The sequence below is a fragment of the Schistocerca gregaria genome, chromosome 7 (genome assembly GCF_023897955.1).
Source record: "Schistocerca gregaria isolate iqSchGreg1 chromosome 7, iqSchGreg1.2, whole genome shotgun sequence".
Lineage (NCBI taxonomy): Eukaryota > Metazoa > Arthropoda > Insecta > Orthoptera > Acrididae > Schistocerca > Schistocerca gregaria.
Window position 1 is genome coordinate 465854895 of NC_064926.1, and position 19644 is coordinate 465874538.

A 19644-nucleotide genomic window follows, 5' to 3' on the forward strand; every position below is an offset into this window, starting at 1 on the left:
TAGTAGTACGAGGGATAGAAACGGCCGTTTGTCAAAGATTGTCAAGGAGGAATATAGCCTCCAGTCAACAAGAGAGAATTTCTAATGAGTGGGCTGCTGTGGTGGGGTATGATTGTACAGGTGAGTGACACAAGGGAAGTGCTCACTCGAGTAAGTATCTGAAAGAGCACACCGCTCGAGACGTCAAGCGAGCTGGGCAGAGCAGATCGAGAAGTCTAATTGGGAATAAGTGTGCGTGGAATCAGAGAGAAACATGGCTTCGCTGGTGTTAAGGCACACAAGATTAAGATGATTAAGAACATCTCCCAAAAGAGAACCTCTCAGGCAGGCGGCAGCCGAGCTCCAAAGAGGATGTTGGGCATTGGTATTACAGTTCAGTTTGATGCCGGCAGTGTCAGTTCAGTTTGTTGCCGGCAAAGTCGCCTCGCCTTCGAGCTGACCCTCCGTCTCCCACTTCCTGGGCAGTGGATTCTGCTACCTGTTCTTCGCCCTCACCGGTGAAGACGGTTGAAAAACAGCCAGCGAACCGTCAGTTCAAAAAGGATTATTCCCAGGAAGATTTCTTGCGTACCTTGAGTTCGCAGCTGTCTGTCTATTCTGCCAATCGTCAAGTCAAAACAATCATCCAAATGCAGACAGTCCTCTCCCTCTCCGACTCGTTGAACTTCTTTGACTCGTCAGTCCTTTTCAACTGACCAACACTGAGAGGAAGCTCCGTTGATCCCACTGAGTTGATGGGCGTAGATCCTCCACCTGTGGATTCTGGTGGCCGTCCTCCCTCGACAGCTCGCCCTAACGGCCATTTAGGTGACTTTCTTCTTCTTCTCCAGTGTTCCTAAATTTTATGGTCGTTTTACAGTGGAATATCCATGGCCTTCGGTCTAACAGGGCAGAATGCTACAATACTCCTTTTACTGTGAGGGATCTCGAACATGTTCTCTCCTCATCCAGGTCTTCTGCCCCTGAGCCTGATACAATCCACGTCCTTATGCTGCAGAATCTTCCTCCTGTGGGAAGACACTTTCTCCTTGATACCTACAACCGTATTTGGATTGATGGCGTATTTCCCACGCTTTGGTGTGAAGCTGTTATTGTTCCCCTACCTAAGCCTGGTAAAGATAAATCTCTTCCTTCCAGCTATCGTCCAATTTCCCTTACCAGCAGCATTTGTAAGGTGATGGAATGCATGATCAATGGTCTGTTAGTGTGGTGGCTGGAGTCACACCATCTTCTCACTAATGCTCAGTGTGGGTCGAAAGCGCCGCTGAGCGGTTGATCATCTCGTCACCCTGTCGACATTCATCATGAATAATTTTCTGCAGAAGCGACAAACAGTGGCTGTATTCTTTGATTGTTTAGAAAGTCTATGATACCTGTTGGCAGAGAGACATTCTACGTACTATGCAAGCATTGGGCCTTCGCGATCGTCTTCCCACTTTCATCCAGGAATTTTGCACAGACCGAGTTTTCTGAGGACGTGTGGATTCCTCCTTATCTCGCACCTTTTCCCAGGAGAGTGGGGTGCCTCAGGGCTCCATACTGAGTGTCATCCTCTTCGCCATAGCTATCAGTCCAATTATGGACTGCCTTCCACCTGGCATTTCTGGCTCTATTTTCGTTGACGACTTTGCTATTTATTGCAGCTCCCAGCAGGTGTGACTCCTGCAACACTGTCTTCAGCGTTGTCTGGACCGTCTCTATTCATGGAGTGTCACAAATGGTTTCCACTTTTCTGCTACCAAATTTGTTTGCGTCAACTTGTGGCAGAATAAGACTTTTCTTCCACTGCCCTTGTGAATGGGCCAAAATGCTCTCCCGTTTGTGGATGCAGTGAAGTTCTTAGGGCTTATGTTCGATAGGAAACTCAGTTGGTCTCCCCACATGTCCTACCTGGCTGCACACTGCACCCGGTCCCTCAGTGTCGTTCGTGTATTGGGGAGCTGACCGGACTGTCCTCCTCCGTCTCTATCGATCACTCCAAGTTGGATTATGGATGCATTGTCTACTCCTCTGCACGTCTGTCTATATTACGCCCTGTAAATACAATACACTGTTTGGGGATCTGTCTCGCCACTGGTGCCTTCTGTACTAGCCCAGTTGATAGTCTCTATGCAGAAGCCGGTAAACTACCACTGTCATACCGGCGCGACATCCTACTCAGTAGGTATGTGTGTCAGCTTTCTTTCATGCCAGGTCACCCAACCTTTGACCCTTTTTTTTGTGATGTTCTTCACTGCCAATACGAGATGTATGTTTCTTTTCTTTGGCCTCCCAGCATCTGCTTTCATCACTTGCTTCAGCAGCTGCAGTTCACACTTCCTGCCATTTTCCGAATGGGCAAGAGCCCTTCACCACCTTGGCTTCAAGCACAGGATTGTGTTCATTTTGGCCTCAGCTTATTCCCGAAAGATTTCACTCCTGAGCTGACCTATCGCTGCAAATTTCTCGAACTTTGCTCACAACTTGCCAATAGCATATTTTTGTTCACTGGTGGTTCGAAGTCTGTCCCCGGTGTTTGCTGTGCTTTTATCATCGGGGATGATAAGTTTCAATACCGACTTCTCGACCAGTGCACAATTTTTACTGCAGAGCTTTTTGCCCTCTATCAGGCTGTTCACTACATCCGGAGTCACCACCTCAGTTGCTGTGTTATCTGCTCTGACTCCCTCAGTGCCCTTCAGAGTCTGGATCCAGTCCACCCCATTGTTCGACGGATCCAGAACTGCCTCCATTTGTTCCCGGATGGGGGAGCCCAAGTGACGTTCATGTGGGTTCCTGGCCATGTAGTTGTGCCTGTGAATGATGCTGCTGATGCTACAGCCAAGGCCGCAGTCCATCTCTCTTGGCCCGCCTCTTACTCTGTTCCCTCGCGAGATATTTGTACTTTCCTATATCAGCATATCGCGCCACTTTGGCATGACCGTTGGTGCTCCATTCATGGGAAGAAACTCAGAGAAGTCAAACCTCTCCCAACAGCCTGGTCGACTTCCTACTGGCCGTCTCGCCATGAGGAAGTAATGTTAGCTCGGTTGTGAATAGGGTACTGCCACTTTAGTCACCGCCACTTGTTGAGTGGCGACCCTACACCCAGCTGTCCGTTATGTAGCCAGCCATTAACAGTCAGACATTTCCTGATCCTCTGCCCCTATTTTAGCCACTTATATCTCAGGGTCGGGCTGCCGTCCACTTTGCCGGACATTTTAGCGGATGATGTGCAAGCTGTGGCTCACGTGTTAAGTTTTTTAAAAAGCTGTAATTTGACAAAAGAGATTTGATTTCTACCTGGTGACTCCAATTCCTTTCTGTATTGGACTTCGAAATGGTTTTTTATCCTTATGGCCAATCTGTATCAGTTACATAGGGATTGTGAGGATAAGATTAGAATAATTACAGCATCCTCAGAGACATCCAATCAATCATTCTTCCTGTGCTCCATACCTGAATGGAATGGGAAGAAATCCCAAAACTGGCACAATGAGATGTACCCTCTGCCTACACTTCACGGTAGTTTGCAGAGTATAGATGTAGATGTAGAACCGTAAGTGTTAATGGAAAATTGATTCACAGTAAACAGGTGATGGCCATTGGTATTCCAAAGGCTAGAAGAAGGATAAAGAGAGATCAGCACCTGTGTCACTGCAGCTTAGTAGAATTCTCTATTATAAACAGTCAGTGGCTGTCTCCCTGATGACGAATGCTTGTTTCTGCTGCAAGTGTGTCACTGTCACGGCACAATTGTGGAATGCCGTAGTGCTGTGGCTTGCTTAGACAGTTCAGCTATTTGCGCTTTAATGTGGTTCAAGAGAAGTCTGTTTTGACAGAGACGGTTGTGACAGTCTTCCATACTGTGTGTTAACTGTAATACGGCAGAGTTGTGAGGGGAGTGCGGGGAGAGGAGGAAGCAAGCATTTGCTGGCGTGGGGAGAGGAGCCGTTGGGGGGGGGGGGGGGGGGAGACAAGGCATGTCTACCATTTGCAGTGCTGGCTCTAATAATTGCGCGTCATGCTTACACGAAAGCAGACGAAAGGCTTGGAAGTAAAACTCGCTTTAAATGTTGTTCGTAAGCGAAACTGAAATCGTCGTATATATATATATATATATATATATATATATATATATATATATATATATATAAGATTCCAAGACTTACCAAGCGGGAAAGCGCCGGCAGACAGGCACATGAACAAAACACACAAACACACACACAGAATTACGAGCTTTCGCAACTGGCAGTTGCTTCGTCAGGAAAGTGGGAGGGAGAGGGAAAAATGAAAGGATGTGGGTTTTAAGGGAGAGGGTAAGGAGTCATTCCAATCCCGGGAGCGGAAAGACTTCCCTTAGGGGAAAAAAAAAAGGACAGGTGTACACTCGCACACACACACACCTGTCCTTTTTTTTCCCCTAAGGGAAGTCTTTCCGCTCCCGGGATTGGAATGACTCCTTACCCTCTCCCTTAAAACCCACATCCTTTCATTTTTCCCTCTCCCTCCCTCTTTCCTGACGAAGCAACTGCCAGTTGCGAAAGCTCGTAATTCTGTGTGTGTGTTTGTGTGTTTTGTTCATGTGCCTGTCTGCCGGCGCTTTCCCGCTTGGTAAGTCTTGGAATCTTTGTTTTTAATATATTTTTCCCATGTGGAAGTTACGCTCACAAACCATTTGGAAATGTACTGCAATGAGTGTGTTTCGAAATAATACAGTAACCAGTCGTGTTTCCATACAAAGCAATACAGTAGCAAGGAAAAATAAAATATAAGGTAATGCGGACGAAATAGGGGGCTCCTTCAAAGTGATCGCGAACACAATATCTGAAATGGAAACTCACCTTTTCTTGCCAGGCATTTGTGGTGATACGGCAGGATGATTCTTGGAAAACTGTTTGAATCTTCCAATGCTATGCATGCTTTGTCTTGTGTATGTAGCAGCTTGTGTATGTAGCAGCTCTCACTGAAGACTTGTAAATGGGGTAAAGCAATTTTTTCTGCTCCCTTTGCCTTTCGCTGCATTCAATCACACGCAATATAATTTTGTGAGCATCGCTACATAATACTTGTTTCCTTCTAACCGTAGGCGTACCGGTAGGGGTTGTTGGCGACTCCCGAGATGGGCCAGCAACTGCCTCTTCACTCATTTTGATAATGTTTAGCACAACTGCACAATAAAAACACGCAGAACAGTACAGTGCAAAACAATAACGAAGCAGACGACAATGGTTACCTTGTACAACAGTGCCAGCTATATAATGTTGGCAGCAGTTGAAACTGCGTGCCTAACGAAGCCTCCTGACGTTTAACAACTTATACCGATTCAGGACTAGGGAGAGGTCTGCCATCTAAAAGTTTACACACTGTACATTCATCTCAGCTATTCTATCAGCAGTTTGTTTGAGAGTGTCAAGGTCACCAGTGCGAACTGGGAGTGTTTTCTGTGCATCAACAGGAAAGCACAACTGACTAATATTCCACAGTATATCATCATTAAATGCATTGACTGTCGGCATCCTAATGAATCTGATATATATATATATATATATATATATATATATATATATATATATATATATATATATATATATATATATATATATATATATATATATATAGCCTTGATGCACAGCCAGCACATCTTGGCACAGTGTTACACCGTCCGAGTTATCTGGATACTTCCCACCAACACCAACCTATCCGAACTCCGGAGATGGGAACTCGCCCTTCAGTATATCCTCTCTTCTCGACATCCGCCAGGCCTCAACCTCCGCTAATTTCAAGTTGCCGCCGCTTATACCTCACCTGTCTTTCAACAACTTCTTTGCCTCTGTACTTCCGCCTCGACTGATATCTCTGCCCTTACTCTTTGCCTTTAAATATGTCTGCTTGTGTCTGTGTATGTGCGGATGGATATGTGTGTGTGTGTGCGCGAGTGTACACCTGTCCTTTCTTTCCCCTAAGGGAAGTCTTTCCGCTCCCGGGATTGGAATGACTCCTTACCCTCTCCCTTAAAACCCACATCCTTTCATTTTTCCCTCTCCTTCCCTCTTTCCTGACGAAGCAACTGCCAGTTGCGAAAGCTCGTAATTCTGTGTGTGTGTTTGTGTGTTTTGTTCATGTGCCTGTCTGCCGGCGCTTTCCCGCTTTGTAAGTCTTGGAATCTTTGTTTTTAATATATTTTTCCCATGTGGAAGTTTCTTTCTAGCGCCGGCAGACAGGCACAATGAACAAAACACACAAACACACACACAGAATTACTAGCTTTCGCAACCGATGGTTGCTTCTTCAGGAAGGAGAGGGAAAGACGAAAGGATGTGGGTTTTAAGGGAGAGGGTAAGGAATCATTCCAATCCCGGGAGCGGAAAGACTAGAGTAATGGTGGTTTTTCTTCATTCCATCCCTTCCCTCAGTATCATAGTTGTGGTGGCAGACTTATCAATAGCATAGTCTTAAGGATTTCAGTTTTATTGGAAGATGACATTTTGCTTATTAGTTGTCAGAGCAACTGAATGTGAATACAAACTATTGGTTTTGGTATCAGATTAATCTTTTGAATAGTGAGAGATGTAGGTTTAGTGCTGGTGACATTTGCATTATATTTAATACACATCATAATGGGAACCCATGAACTTTGATTGTTGATTGGTTTAGCCTTTCTTAAATTCAGGCAAATCTGTTGTTGCCAATGCTGACTCCATATTTAACACCGTTTTCATTATAAATATCTGAAAGTGAAGGTAAATTATGTAACAGAGAAATCTACACGTATTGTGATGTATATTTTGTACATATGCCATGCGTGTAGATGACAATTTATTTAGTTTTAAATGATACTCTAATGAACATACGGAAGGACATAGGCTTATAGACTTTTAATGTAAATATATGTATGTAATATGTAGGGGGGAAACATTATTATAAAAAAATCTCAAAAGTTCGTGGCCAGTGTGCTTCAGATATTTACATCATACTGTAATGAATATTCACACAGACATAGGCTATATACGAGTGTTGTAACTTGAATAGTGCCAACTATTTATTCACAACCAATACCAAAGAGTTAGATGTTTGCACCTGTTACTGTCCTGCAAAGCAGTCACCAGTGTTGTGTAGAACCTGTTGCCAGCATTGTGGAAGGCTTACTATACCGTTTGCAGAGACTGTACTGTTAATGGTGCGAATGGAGTGGTCTAAAGTTATGGTTACTCTCGTGTACGACTTTGATGGTGTTATCCTAACACATTACATTCCTCCACGGCAGACCATCAGTGCACATATTACTGTTCGTTTTTGGAACATCACATGCAACAAGCTTTGCGAATAAAGCGGCAACACTTTCTGCACAACCCACACATCATTTTGCACGACAATGCGCAGACACATACAGCGCAAACTATTGCAGCTCTGTTCGGTTGATGGGACTGGGAAGTACTGTACCATCCACCATACTCGCCGGACTTAATCCTTGAGACTTTGATTTGATTCTGAAGATGAAGGAACCACTTCGTGGCATTTGCTTCAGAACTGTTCCAGAGATTCGACAGACAGTATACTGCTCCATTCGCACCAGCAACAGAACAGGCTCTGCTAATCGTATACTACGCCTTCCACATCGTTGACAACAGATTCTACACAACGCTGGTGACTACATTGAAGGACAGTAACAGGTGCAAACATATAACTCTTTTTGCAATGGTTGTGAATAAATAGTTGCTACTTTGTAACTATGTGCAAAATGGCTAAGAAGGGATGGCTAGAGGACGAATGTAAGGATGTAGAGGCGTATATCACTAGGGGTAAGATAGATACTGGCTACAGAAACCTTTGTAGAAAAGAGAACCACTTGCATGAATATCAAGAGCTCAGATGGAAACACAATTCTAAACAAAGAAGGGAAAGCAAGAAAGGTGGAAGGAGTATATACAGGGTCTATACAAGGGCAATGTTCTTGAGGGCAATATTATGGAAATAGAAGAGAGTAGGTAGATGAAGATGAAATGGGAGATATGATACTGCGTGAAGAGTTTGACAGAGCACTGAAAGACCTAAGTCGAAACAAGGCCCAGGGAGTAGACAACATTCTATTAGAACTACAGATAGCCTTGGGAGAGCCAGCACTGACAAAATTCTACCATCTGGTGAGCAAGATGTAGGAGACAGGCGAAACACCCTCAGACTTAAAGAAGAATATAATAATTCCAATCCCAAAGAAATCAGGTGTTATCAGATTTGAAAATTACTGAACTATCAGTTTAATAAGACAAAGTTGCAAAATACTAACACGGATTATTTACAGACGAATGGAAAAAGAAGCCAACCTCAGGGAAGATCAGTTTGGATTCCGGAGAAATGTTGGAACATGTGAGGCAATACTGACCCTACGACTTATTTAGAAAATGGATTAAGGAAAGGCAAACCTACGTTTCTAGCATTTGTAGACTTAGAGAAAGCTTTTGACAGTGTTGACTGGAATACTCTCTTTCAAATTCTTAAGGTAGGAGGGTTAAAATACATGGAGCGAAAGGCTATTTACAATTTGTACAGAAACCAGATGGCATTTATAAGAGTTGAGGGGCATGAAGGGAAGCAGTGGTTGGGAAGGGAGTGAAAGAGATTGTAGCCTATCCCTGATGTTATTCAATTGTATATTTAGCAAGCAGTAAAGGAAACAAAAGAAAAATTTGGAGTTGGAATTAAAATCAATGGAGAAGAAATAAAAACTTAGAGGTTCGCCGATGATATTGTAATTCTGTCAGAGACAGCAAAGGACGTGCAAGAGCAGCTGAACGGAATGGAAAGTGTCTTGAAAGGAGGATATATTATGAACATCAAGAAAAGCAAAACGAGGATAATGGAACTGTGCCGAATTGAATCGGGTGATGCTGCGGGAATTAGATTAGGAAATGAGATGCTTAAAGTAGTAAAGGAGTTTTGCTATTTGGGGAGCAAAATAACTGATGATGGTTGAAGCAGTGAGGATATAAAATGTAGACCGGCAATGGCAAGGAAAGCATTTCTGAAGAAGAGAAATTTGTTAACATCAAGCATTGGTTTAAGTGTTTGGAAGTTGTTTCTGAAAGTATTGGTATGGAGTGTAGCCATGTATGGAAGTGAAACGTGGACGATAAATAATTTGGACAAGAAGAGAATAGAAGCTTTTGAAATGTGGTGCTACAGAAGAATGCTGAAGATTAGTTGGGTAGATCACATAACTAATGAGGAAGTATTGAATAGGATTGGGGGGGAAGAGAAGTTTGTGGCACAACTTGACCAGAAGAAGGGATCGGTTGGTAGGACATGTTCTGAGGCATCAAGGGATCACCAATTTGGTATTGGAGGGCAGCGTGGAGGGTAAAAATCGTAGAGAGAGACCAAGAGATGAATACACTAAGCAGATTCAGAAGGATTTAGGCTGCAGTAGGTACTGGGAGACGAAGAAGCTTGCACAGGATAGAGTATCATGGAGAGCTGCATGAAACCAGTCTCAGGACTGAAGACCGCAACAACGACGAGGCTAAAAACCACATAAAAAGCATCAGTCACATCGGTGTTTAATTGTCCTAAGGCCAAAAACAACATAAAAAGTCTCAATGACATCGGTTCTTAATTGTCCTGTGGCCACCAACCGCACTGATGCAAAACATGTTCAATATGCTATCCACCGTTTTCTGCAACAAGTTGAAATTGAGAAACAGCATGCTCCACAACTGATTGAAGTGTTTCCGGGGTCACGTTCAGAATGTGTTGTGCAATGTGTGCCTTCAATGCAGCTAAGTTTGCAGTCAGAACACTGAACACAACATCTATCAGATTGCTCCACAGCCAGATGTCACACGGATCAGGTGATTGGGATGGCCAGGCTGTAGGGAAATGGTGGCTGACAATCCTAGCATTTCTGAAATGGCGCTTTAGCAGCTGCTTAACTGGATTTGCAATGTGCAGAGGTGCGCCATCTTGCATAAAAATGGTCCCATCCACACATGCATGCTGTTGGAGAGCTGGAATGACATGGTTGTGCAAAAAACACTCATAGCACTTAACAGTGACAGTGCAGGTAACAGGACCGAAAGCACCTGTCTCTTCGAAAAAATATGGCCCTATGACAAATGATGACGTAAACCTGCACCACACAGTGAAGTTTTCAAGATAATGTGGAACTGGTTGAGTTGTGTGTGGATTTTTTGTTGCCCATGTTCAACAATTCTGTGTATTGACATATCCTGTCAGGTGGAAGTGGGCTTCATCTGTCCACAAAACCTTCCATGCGAGCAAGAAATTCTAAAACAAAGTTCTCTCTTGTTGGCAGATCAATAGGAAGCAACTCGTGCACATAGGTTATTTTGAATGAGTAGCAAAGAAGTATGTTTCATAGGATTTTATGCACCGTGCTCACAGGTATCTCCAGTGTTCAGGCAATTCTCTGAGCACTACATGTTTGTACACCACCACTCGTCTTCTCCTGCATTGCTGTGGCTACTGCTTCCACTGATGTTGAATCAATTTGTTTCGTCCCTCTACCAGGTTGCACACCAAAAGAACCCATCTTTTCGAATTTCCGAATCATTTTCTCCAGACCCACGGGAGTCATCAGACCAATGCCTTTTTCCCAACGCTTCAGTGTTGGGAACTTCCGCAGAGTGACATGTACACAGTCATCATTCTTGTAATACAGCTTTACAAGAGAGTTTGATTCTGCATTGAGACAGTCACGCCAAGCGTCGCCTACGCGAAAGGAAGAAAAACCGTGTAGTCTGCGTGTTTATACCAACTTCAATGGGCCGTGTGCTTGACAAGTGTTTTCATTTATGTATTCTGACACATACAGTGCCAATCTATTGATGAATTTTCATACTAATTTTTTTCTTCTTCTGCTGTACGTTTTCCCCCTTCTTCGATAATATTCTGTTGCAATTTGACGTCATTCTGACCAGTGGTGTTATTTCTACAGCGCTTTGAAAGTTTAACTTTAATTGTAAGCACCCTGTATATATTGTATTAGTATATACGTAATATATTAAGGAGAAATGTTGTTCTCAAAAATCTTGAAAAGTTCTTCATCAGTTACATGCAATTTTTAGAGCATACTGTAATAAACATTCATATAGACATAAGCTATATATTTCATTAGACAACAATGTACAGGTTTTCTGATAAAACCAACTGTGGGAAATGAAATACTATGCTGTGCTCTGCCGTGAATATGCGTGGTTTTGCTTCTTTCTTTTTGTCTTTCCTGCAGTTTTAATGAAGATAGTAGGGCATTTCAACCATTAGAGAGCTTGTTTCTCCCATACATATTGTTCCTCATCATATATATTTTTAAACAAAAATTGTATATGCAACAATGTGCTGTTATGTTTTCTTCCTTGCAGTCGATTTTCACAGAAAAGAGGAAAGTTCTAGTTGTTGCTTATTGGCTTATTATTAGAATATTATTATGGAATCTGAATTTCCAGAAACAATAACCGAGGCTCAAGGTCAGAAAGTGTGGGGGAGGGGTAGATAGATACAGGTTGGGGGGGGGGGGGGGAGAATGGACTGAGATGGGGAAGGAAGAGGTGGACAGAGAGGGTAACTAGATGGACAGAGAGTGTGTGGGGAAGGAGATGAATAGAGAATGTGTGGGGAAAAGATGGACAGAGAGTGTATGGGCAAGGAGTTGAACAGAGATGAGAGTCGGTTGGTAGATGAACAGAGTTGGTGTAGGTGGTGATGGTCAGAGGTAAAAAGGAGGATGAGGAAATGGACAAAAAGAGAGGAAGGAGGAGATTGAGAAATAGAGGGGGAGGAGAAAATTGGAACATATCTCCAATTCCCAAACAAGTTTAGCAGTGAAGCATTGCTGGGTTCTGTTGTACACTATAAAACATTTTTCTAGTTTAGGAGGAATTCATGCTATCTTCATTGAACCATCACCAGTGTTCAAACCATTGTTTCCATTCAATACTGGAGGGAGCCCAACCATCACCAGTGTTCAAACCATTGTTTTCGTTCGATACTGGAGGGAGCCATAATGTAACTTTTGCTTAGAAGGGTGTGGAAGCTCAAAAACTAAGAGATTATGTATATATCATCTTTTTAAATATACTTTTGGTGGTGAGTGGTTTTCAGCTCTCATTTTTATATACAGCAAAGGTTTAAGATATCATCTGTTTGCAACACAGTGGCTTGTGAAGTGTAAATGTCAATTTTTTCACACTTATAACATTTATTATGCTTGTTGTTGAAGACTCTTTTAATGTAATGTTTGATGACTTTTAGTTATTACTTTGGACATATTTCCATGGAATGATATTTTTTCCATAGGTACAAGTACACCAATGAGAATGTTGAAGTATCTGAGACATGTGAATTGCATACTAAAGGATGCAGAAGTATTCAGTTTAGTGAAGATGGAAACACAATATTTTCTTGTTCCAAAGACAAGTCTATAGTACTTACTGATGTGAAAAGTGCAAAAATGAAAAAATTTTATGACAATGCTCATGAGTAAGTAGTCTTATGGTGGTATTATGAGCATGCATCATGAAATATAGTTGTACAATTTCTAATATTTATGTTAATGTACTGTTTTTCAGAGATGCACCATATTGTTTATATGTGATGGATGAAAACTTATTTGCTTCAGGAGATGAAAGTGGTACAGTGAAGGGTGAGTACAGTTACATTAAACATTTGAAATTTGGTGTTTTATGACATACTTTCAGTTTAATGTTTGTTTTGAAAGAGGAACTGTAGAGATTGTTAAGAGATGTGTTAAATAGGTCAAGGATGGGAGTGAAAATCATATGCACCAAAGTCCACATGAAGTGATCTAGAGAAACCAAAATTTGGATGATTGGACATGAATTTGCTCCTCAGCTCTCCCAGACACTTCTCAGTGTTCAAAACATAGCTCCACCTTGTTTTGCAGATGCTTCATTCTGTTCTAACCACTGTATTGTGATGACTTACTTTCATGTTCCTAGAAAAGCATTTATCATTATACAGAGTCCTCCAGAAAAATGTATACACTCTTTGTCAGGCTCTATCGAGATATCAATATTGTTGTTCGATTTGAGTTACGAGTGTGTTGTAGTACATTCTTTGGCTCAACAGATGTTAGTACTTTCATCTCGGTATTGAGAAAACAAGATGGCTGGGGTACGCTTGACATTCAAGCAATGAAAGTGGTTTTTCAAGTTTGATAATGCCATTGAAATGCCACATCAGTGGAGGCGTGAGTTTGAAACAGAATTGCCAACCCGCCTAGCAATTAAATGCATCATTGAGAAGTTTGAATTGCATGGAACGATTTGTGATATTCACAAAGGAAGATCAGGAAGACAGGGTGCAGCTACAAGTCCTGCTTTGTCAGCTTGTGTGTTGGAAACATTAGTTAATTCTCCACAGAAGTCTACTAAGCAATGTGCACGTGAAGGGGGGGTTAGCAGTACAAATGTACGAGGCATTCTGAAAGCTGCAAAGTGGAAAGTTTATATTCCACAATTACTGAACACAATTAATGATGATGATCCTGATCGCTGAATGTAATTTTGCGAATGGTATAAGCAAATGGTAAGTGATGATGAACAATTTGTGATGAAGGTAGTGTGAAGTGATGAGGCACAATGTGAACATGATGGAACTGTGAATCGGCATAACAGTGTGTACTGGGCACTGGAAAATCCGTATGTTTATGTGGATAAAGCGGTCAATCTACCAGGGGTTCATGTGCAGTGTGAACTATCATCTAGGGTTTAGTAGGACCCTTTTTCTTTGATGCTATTGTCACTTGAGAAGTGTACCTGTAAATATTATGCACGTCAGTTTTGCCAGATATATGTGTGCTTTATGGATCTGATGAAGAGATCATCTACAAACAGGACAGGGCGCCATTACACTACCACCTAGCAGTATGACCTTTCCTGGATTACAATTTCCGGGGGCATTGGATTGGACGAAGAGGGCCCATTGACTTCCCTCCACAGTCGCCAGATCTAACTCCTATGGACTTTTACTTGTGGTAAACTGCTAAAGGTAATGTCTGTCGACATAAGCCACACACGCTGCAGGAACTTCGCCAGGAGATTACAATGACATGCGCAGCGGTCTCCACTGCAACATTGACTGACGCAGTTGCTGCAACCGCTTGGCATTCTGTTATCTGTATAGCCGTCAACAGTGAACATTTTGAACATGTCAAGTAACCATGTGCTAAACTGAATGTTGTACAACATATGTGATCAAATATTAAATGTAAAATAAACACACAAATAATACTTTTCGTTACTTAAAGTATGTATACATTTTTCTGGCGGACTCTGTAAATATTCTGATTTAACTCATATGCTCTTTGCATTTTGCCTGTTTGCTCATTTATTGCAGATCTTTATAATTTATTTTCATGTGTTATTGCTCCAAGAGTTTCTTGCAGTATTGTTCTAAGGTATTTAAGTTTCTGACCTTGTCCATTTTACTTACTTTTACTTATGTGTATTTGGTTATAATTGTGTTTTATTCACAAACATACACACTTTTTTCATCTGAAATTCTGGACAATGTATCACTTTTATACTGTAAATGTTCCTGGTGCCAGTACTCAGCATTTTGTCTCGTGAAGGCCTCTTTGTGATTTTAAGTTTCTTCAGTTGAATTTTCTGTTTCATACATGCTGTTCAGAAAGTTGTGCAGTTACAACATATGTTGGAAGTGATGTCCACTGGCAGTAATAAAAGCCTGAACCTGCTTAATTCTATTTGAAAACACTTTCTGCAGATCCGATTGTGATACGCTTTGTAAGTCACAGACTGTGTGTGGGTGATTGTGATACACTACAGATTTTGCTGCTTCCAAAAAAAAAAAAGTCTGGTGGGTAAGGTCCAGTGAGTGAGGAGGCCATAGGTTTTTTGAGGTGACACATTTTCCAAAAAACTCTGCCAGAAAGTGCATAGTGTTGTTAGCTGCGTGTGCAGTAGCACTATTTTGTTACTACGAGTAGATGATTTCACGTTCCTTTAGCTGGCCAGTGAAATCATGGATCATTAAATGATAACTTTCATTGTTAACAGGTTTTCAAAAACTGAAGGGTCAGTAATACAGTGTGCGGTAATTGCTACCCACTCTTCATTTTTCTGAGCATGGAGTGGCATTCCAAGCACAGCACGTTGAATGTGGAAGTGTGTTTTACGTTTTTGTTTTATATGTACATTACCATAGAGGTAGAACCTGTCCGTGTCTGTATAGAAGGTGACATCAAGAATATCAGTGATAGTCTTCTCAATAAAAGATGTAAAGCATTTGCAGCAACGCATTCGGTTTTCATGATCTGCATCTTTCAATTCAAGCAGTGCTGTCACTTTATACAATAAAAATTTTGTTTTTGATTAACCACTTTATGTACAGTTGCAAGCCTGATATCTGTTTTTTGTGCAAACTCACACAATTATTTTGCTAGATTCTCCTTCATAGAGTCAGAGATACCTAAAAACTTTGGTTTGTTTAACTTAATTGGTTCCAAAAAGAAAAAAAAAAAAATGGTTCAAATGGCTCTGAGCACTATGGGACTCAACTTCTGAGGTCATCAGTCCCTTAGAACTTAGAACAACTTAAACCTAACTAACCTAAGGACATCACACACATCCATGCCCGACGCAGGATTGAAACCTGTGACCGTAGCCGTCGCGCGGTTCCAGACTGTAGCGCCTAGAACCGCTCGGCCACTCCGGCCGGCACTTAATTGGTCTTCCAGTTCGTTTGACATGTAAGATGCAGCCCATTTTTCAAAAATTCTCAGTAAGTTGACGAACTGCATTATGATGAGTTACAGCTGTTTCCAGGTAAATTTTCAGCAAATACCTCCTGCACTAAATCTCCATAGTTATAGCTTTATATTAACACTTGTTAAGGAAGAAAACCTTCCCCATGAACCATGGACCTTGCCGTTGGTGAGGAGGCTTGCGTGCCTCAGCGATACAGATGGCCGTACTGTAGGTGCAACCACAACGGAGGGGTATCTGTTGAGAGGCCAGACAAACATGTGGTTCCTGAAGAGGGCAGCAGCCTCTTCAGTAGTTGCAGGGGCAACAATCTGGATGATTGACTGATCTGCCCTTGTAACATTAACCAAAATGGCCTTGCTGTGCTGGTATTGCGAACGGTTGAAAGCAAGGGGAAACTACATCCGTAATTTTTCCCGAGTGCATGCAGCTTTACTGTATGATTAAATGATGATGGCGTCCTCTTGGGTAAAATAGTCCCCCATTTGGATCTCCGGGCGGGGACTACTCAAGAGGACGTCGTTATCAGGAGAAAGCAAACTGGCGTTCTACGGATCGGAGCGTGGAATGTCAGATCCCTTAATCGGGCAGGTAGGTTAGAAAATTTAAAAAGAGAAATGGATAGGTTGAAGTTAGATATAGTGGGAATTAGTGAAGTTCGGTGGCAGAAGGAACAAGACTTCTGGTCAGGTGACTACAGGGTTATAAACACAAAATCAAATAGGGGCAATGCAGGTGTAGGTTTAATAATGAATAGGAAAATTGGAATGCGGGTAAGGTACTACAAACAGCATAGTGAACGCATTATTGTGGCCAAGATAGACACGAAGCCCACACCTACTACAGTAGTACAAGTTTATATGCCAACTAGCTCTGCAGATGACGAAGAAATTGATGAAATGTATGATGGGATAAAAGAAATTATTCAGGTAGTGAAGCGAGACGAAAATTTAATAGTCATGGGTGACTGGAATTCGTCAATAGGAAATGGGAGAGAAGGAAACATAGTAGGTGAATATGGATTGGGGGGAAGAAATGAAAGAGGAAGCCGTCTGGTAAAATTTTGCACAGAGCATAACTTAATCTAGCTGGTTCAAGAATCATAAAAGAAGGTTGTATACATGGAAGAATCCTGGAGATACTAAAAGGTATCAGATAGATTACATAATGGTAAGACAGAGATTTAGGAATCAAGTTTTAAATTGTAAGACATTTCCAGGGGCAGATGTGGACTCTGACCACAATCTATTGGTTATGAACTGTAGATTAAAACTGAAGAAACTACGAAAAGGTGCTAAATTAAGGAGATGGGACCTGGATATACTGAAAGAACCATAGGTTGTAGAGTGTTTCAGGGAGAGCATAAGGGAACAATTGACAGGAATGAGGAAAAGAAATACAGTAGAAGAAGAATGGGTAGCTTTGAGGGATGAAGTAGTGAAGGCAGCATTCGATCAAGTAGGTAAAAAGACGAGTGTTAATAGAAATCCTTGGGTAACAGAAGAAACATTGAATTTAATTGATGAAAGAGAAAATATAAAAACGCAGTAAACAAAGCAGGCAAAAAAGAATACAAACATCTCAAAAATGAGATCGACAGGAAGTGCACAATGGCTAAGCAGGGATGGCTAGAGGACAAATGTAAGGATGTAGAGGCTTATCTCACTAGGGGTAAGATAGATACTGCCTACAGGGAAATTAAAGAGACCTTCGGAGAGAAGAGAACCACTTGTATGAATATCAAGAGCTCAGATGGAAACCCAGTTCTAAGCAAAGAAGGGAAGGCGGAAAGGTGGAAGGAGTATATAGAGGATTTATACAAGGGCGATGTACTTGAGGACAATATTATGGAAATGGAAGAGGATGTAGATGAAGACGAAATGGGAGATAAGATACTGCGTGAAGAGTTTGGCCGGGCACTGAAAGACCTGAGTCGAAACAAGGCCCCCGGAGTAGACAACACTCCATTAGAACTACTGACGGGCTAGGGAGAGCCAGTCATGACAAAACTCGACCATCTGGTGAGTAAGATGTATGAGACAGGCGAAATACTCTCAGACTTCAGGAAGAATATAATAATTCCAATCCCAAAGAAACCAGGTGTTGACAGATGTGAAAATTACCGAACTATCAGTTTAATAAGTCACAGCTGCAAAATACTAACGCAAATTCTTTACAGATGAATGGAAAAACTGGTAGAAGCGGACCTCGGGGAAGATCAGTTTGGATTCCGTAAAAATGTTGGAACACGTGAGGCAATACTAACCTTACGACTTATCTTAGAAGAAAGATTAAGAAAAGGCAAACCTACGTTTCTAGCATTTGTAGACTTAGAGAAAGCTTTTGACAATGTTGACTGGAATACTCTCTTTCAAATTCTGAAGGTGGCAGGGGTAAAATACAGGGAGCGTAAGGCTATTTACAATTTGTACAGAAACCAGATGGCAGTTATAAGAGTCAAGGGGCATGAAAGGGAAGCAGCGATTGGGAAGGGAGTGAGACAGGGTTGTAGCCTCTCCCCGATGTTATTCAATTTGTATATTGAACAAGCAGTAAAGGAAACAAAAGAAAATTTCGGAGTAGGTATTAAAATTCATGGAGAAGAAATAAAAACTTCGAGGTTCGCTGATGACATTGTAATTCTGTCAGAGACAGCAAAGGACTTGGAAGAGCAGTTGAACGGAATGGACAGTGTCTTGAAAGGAGGATATAAGATGAACATTAAAAAAAGCAAAACGAGGATGATGGAATGCAGTCAAATTAAATCGGGTGATGCTGAGAGAATTAGATTAGGGAATGAGCCACTTAAAGTACTAAAAGAGTTTTGCTATTTAGGGAGTAAAATAACTGATGATGGTCGAAGTAGAGAGGATATAAAATGTAGACTGGCAATGGCAAGGAAAGGGTTTTTGAAGAAGAGAAATTTATTAACGTTGAGTATAGATTTAAGTGTCAGGAAGTCGTTTCTGAAAGTATTTGTATGGAGTGTAGCCTTGTATGGAAGTGAAACATGAACGATAACTAGTTTGGACAAGAAGAGAATAGAAGCTTTCGAAATGTGGTGCTACAGAAGAATGCTGAAGATTAGATGTGTAGATCACATAACTAATGAGGAGGTATTGACTAGAATTGGGGAGAAGCGGAGTTTGTGGCACAACTTGACAAAAAGAAGGGACCGGTTGGTGGGACATGTTTTGAGGCATCAAGGGATCACTAATTTAGCATTGGAGGGCAGCGTGGAGGGTAAAAATCGTAGAGAGATGAACACACTAAGCAGATTCAGAAGGATGTAGGTTGCAGTAAGTACTGGGAGGTGAAGAAACTTGCACAGGATAGAGTAGCATGGAGAGCTGCATCAAACCAGTCTCAGGACTGAAGACCACAACAACAACAACAACAACAACAAGGAAGAAAAGTAGTTCCTTGATTGGAAACACCATAATTTAAATACAAAATGAGCATATAAACACCACACATCACACTCAGTAGCTTTCATCAAGTGAACCCAATAGGTAAACAATATGAAACAGCAGAATGAATTAAAAAAACCATCGCACATCTATGGAAAAACAGTTTTGACATCTTTGTTTCGAACTTCCAACGTAATCTACATCCATAGTCTGTATTCCAAAGCACAGCGACTTTCCATACACACTTTATTGTTGATACTGGTATTGAGTCATGAACTGGCTTAAAGTACTCTTCCCATTCTGCAGTTTTGTTACATCATGTACTTTATTACTTGCTTTCTCACCATGACGGATTATACTACATTTTGCGGAAAGTATTTTTGTTTTAGAACCCTATACAACATCACTTGATGAAGAATTTGGGCAGGAATTGCAGGATAGCACTTAAATATTCTTATGCTCATTGATGTTGCCACCTGTGATAGGTTCTC

At 41.6% G+C, this 19644-nt stretch overlaps 1 protein-coding gene across 1 annotated transcript in view; it reads left to right on the forward strand.

Annotated features, from left to right (window-relative positions):
- The window catches only part of LOC126281180 (WD repeat-containing protein 55 homolog), a 58170-nt gene that overhangs the window by 24389 nt on the left and 14137 nt on the right, over positions 1-19644 (forward strand). The window contains exons 3-4 of the mRNA XM_049979873.1: positions 12292-12474; positions 12564-12637. Coding sequence (XP_049835830.1) covers positions 12292-12474; positions 12564-12637 — 257 coding nt within the window. The remainder of the gene's footprint in view (positions 1-12291; positions 12475-12563; positions 12638-19644) is intronic.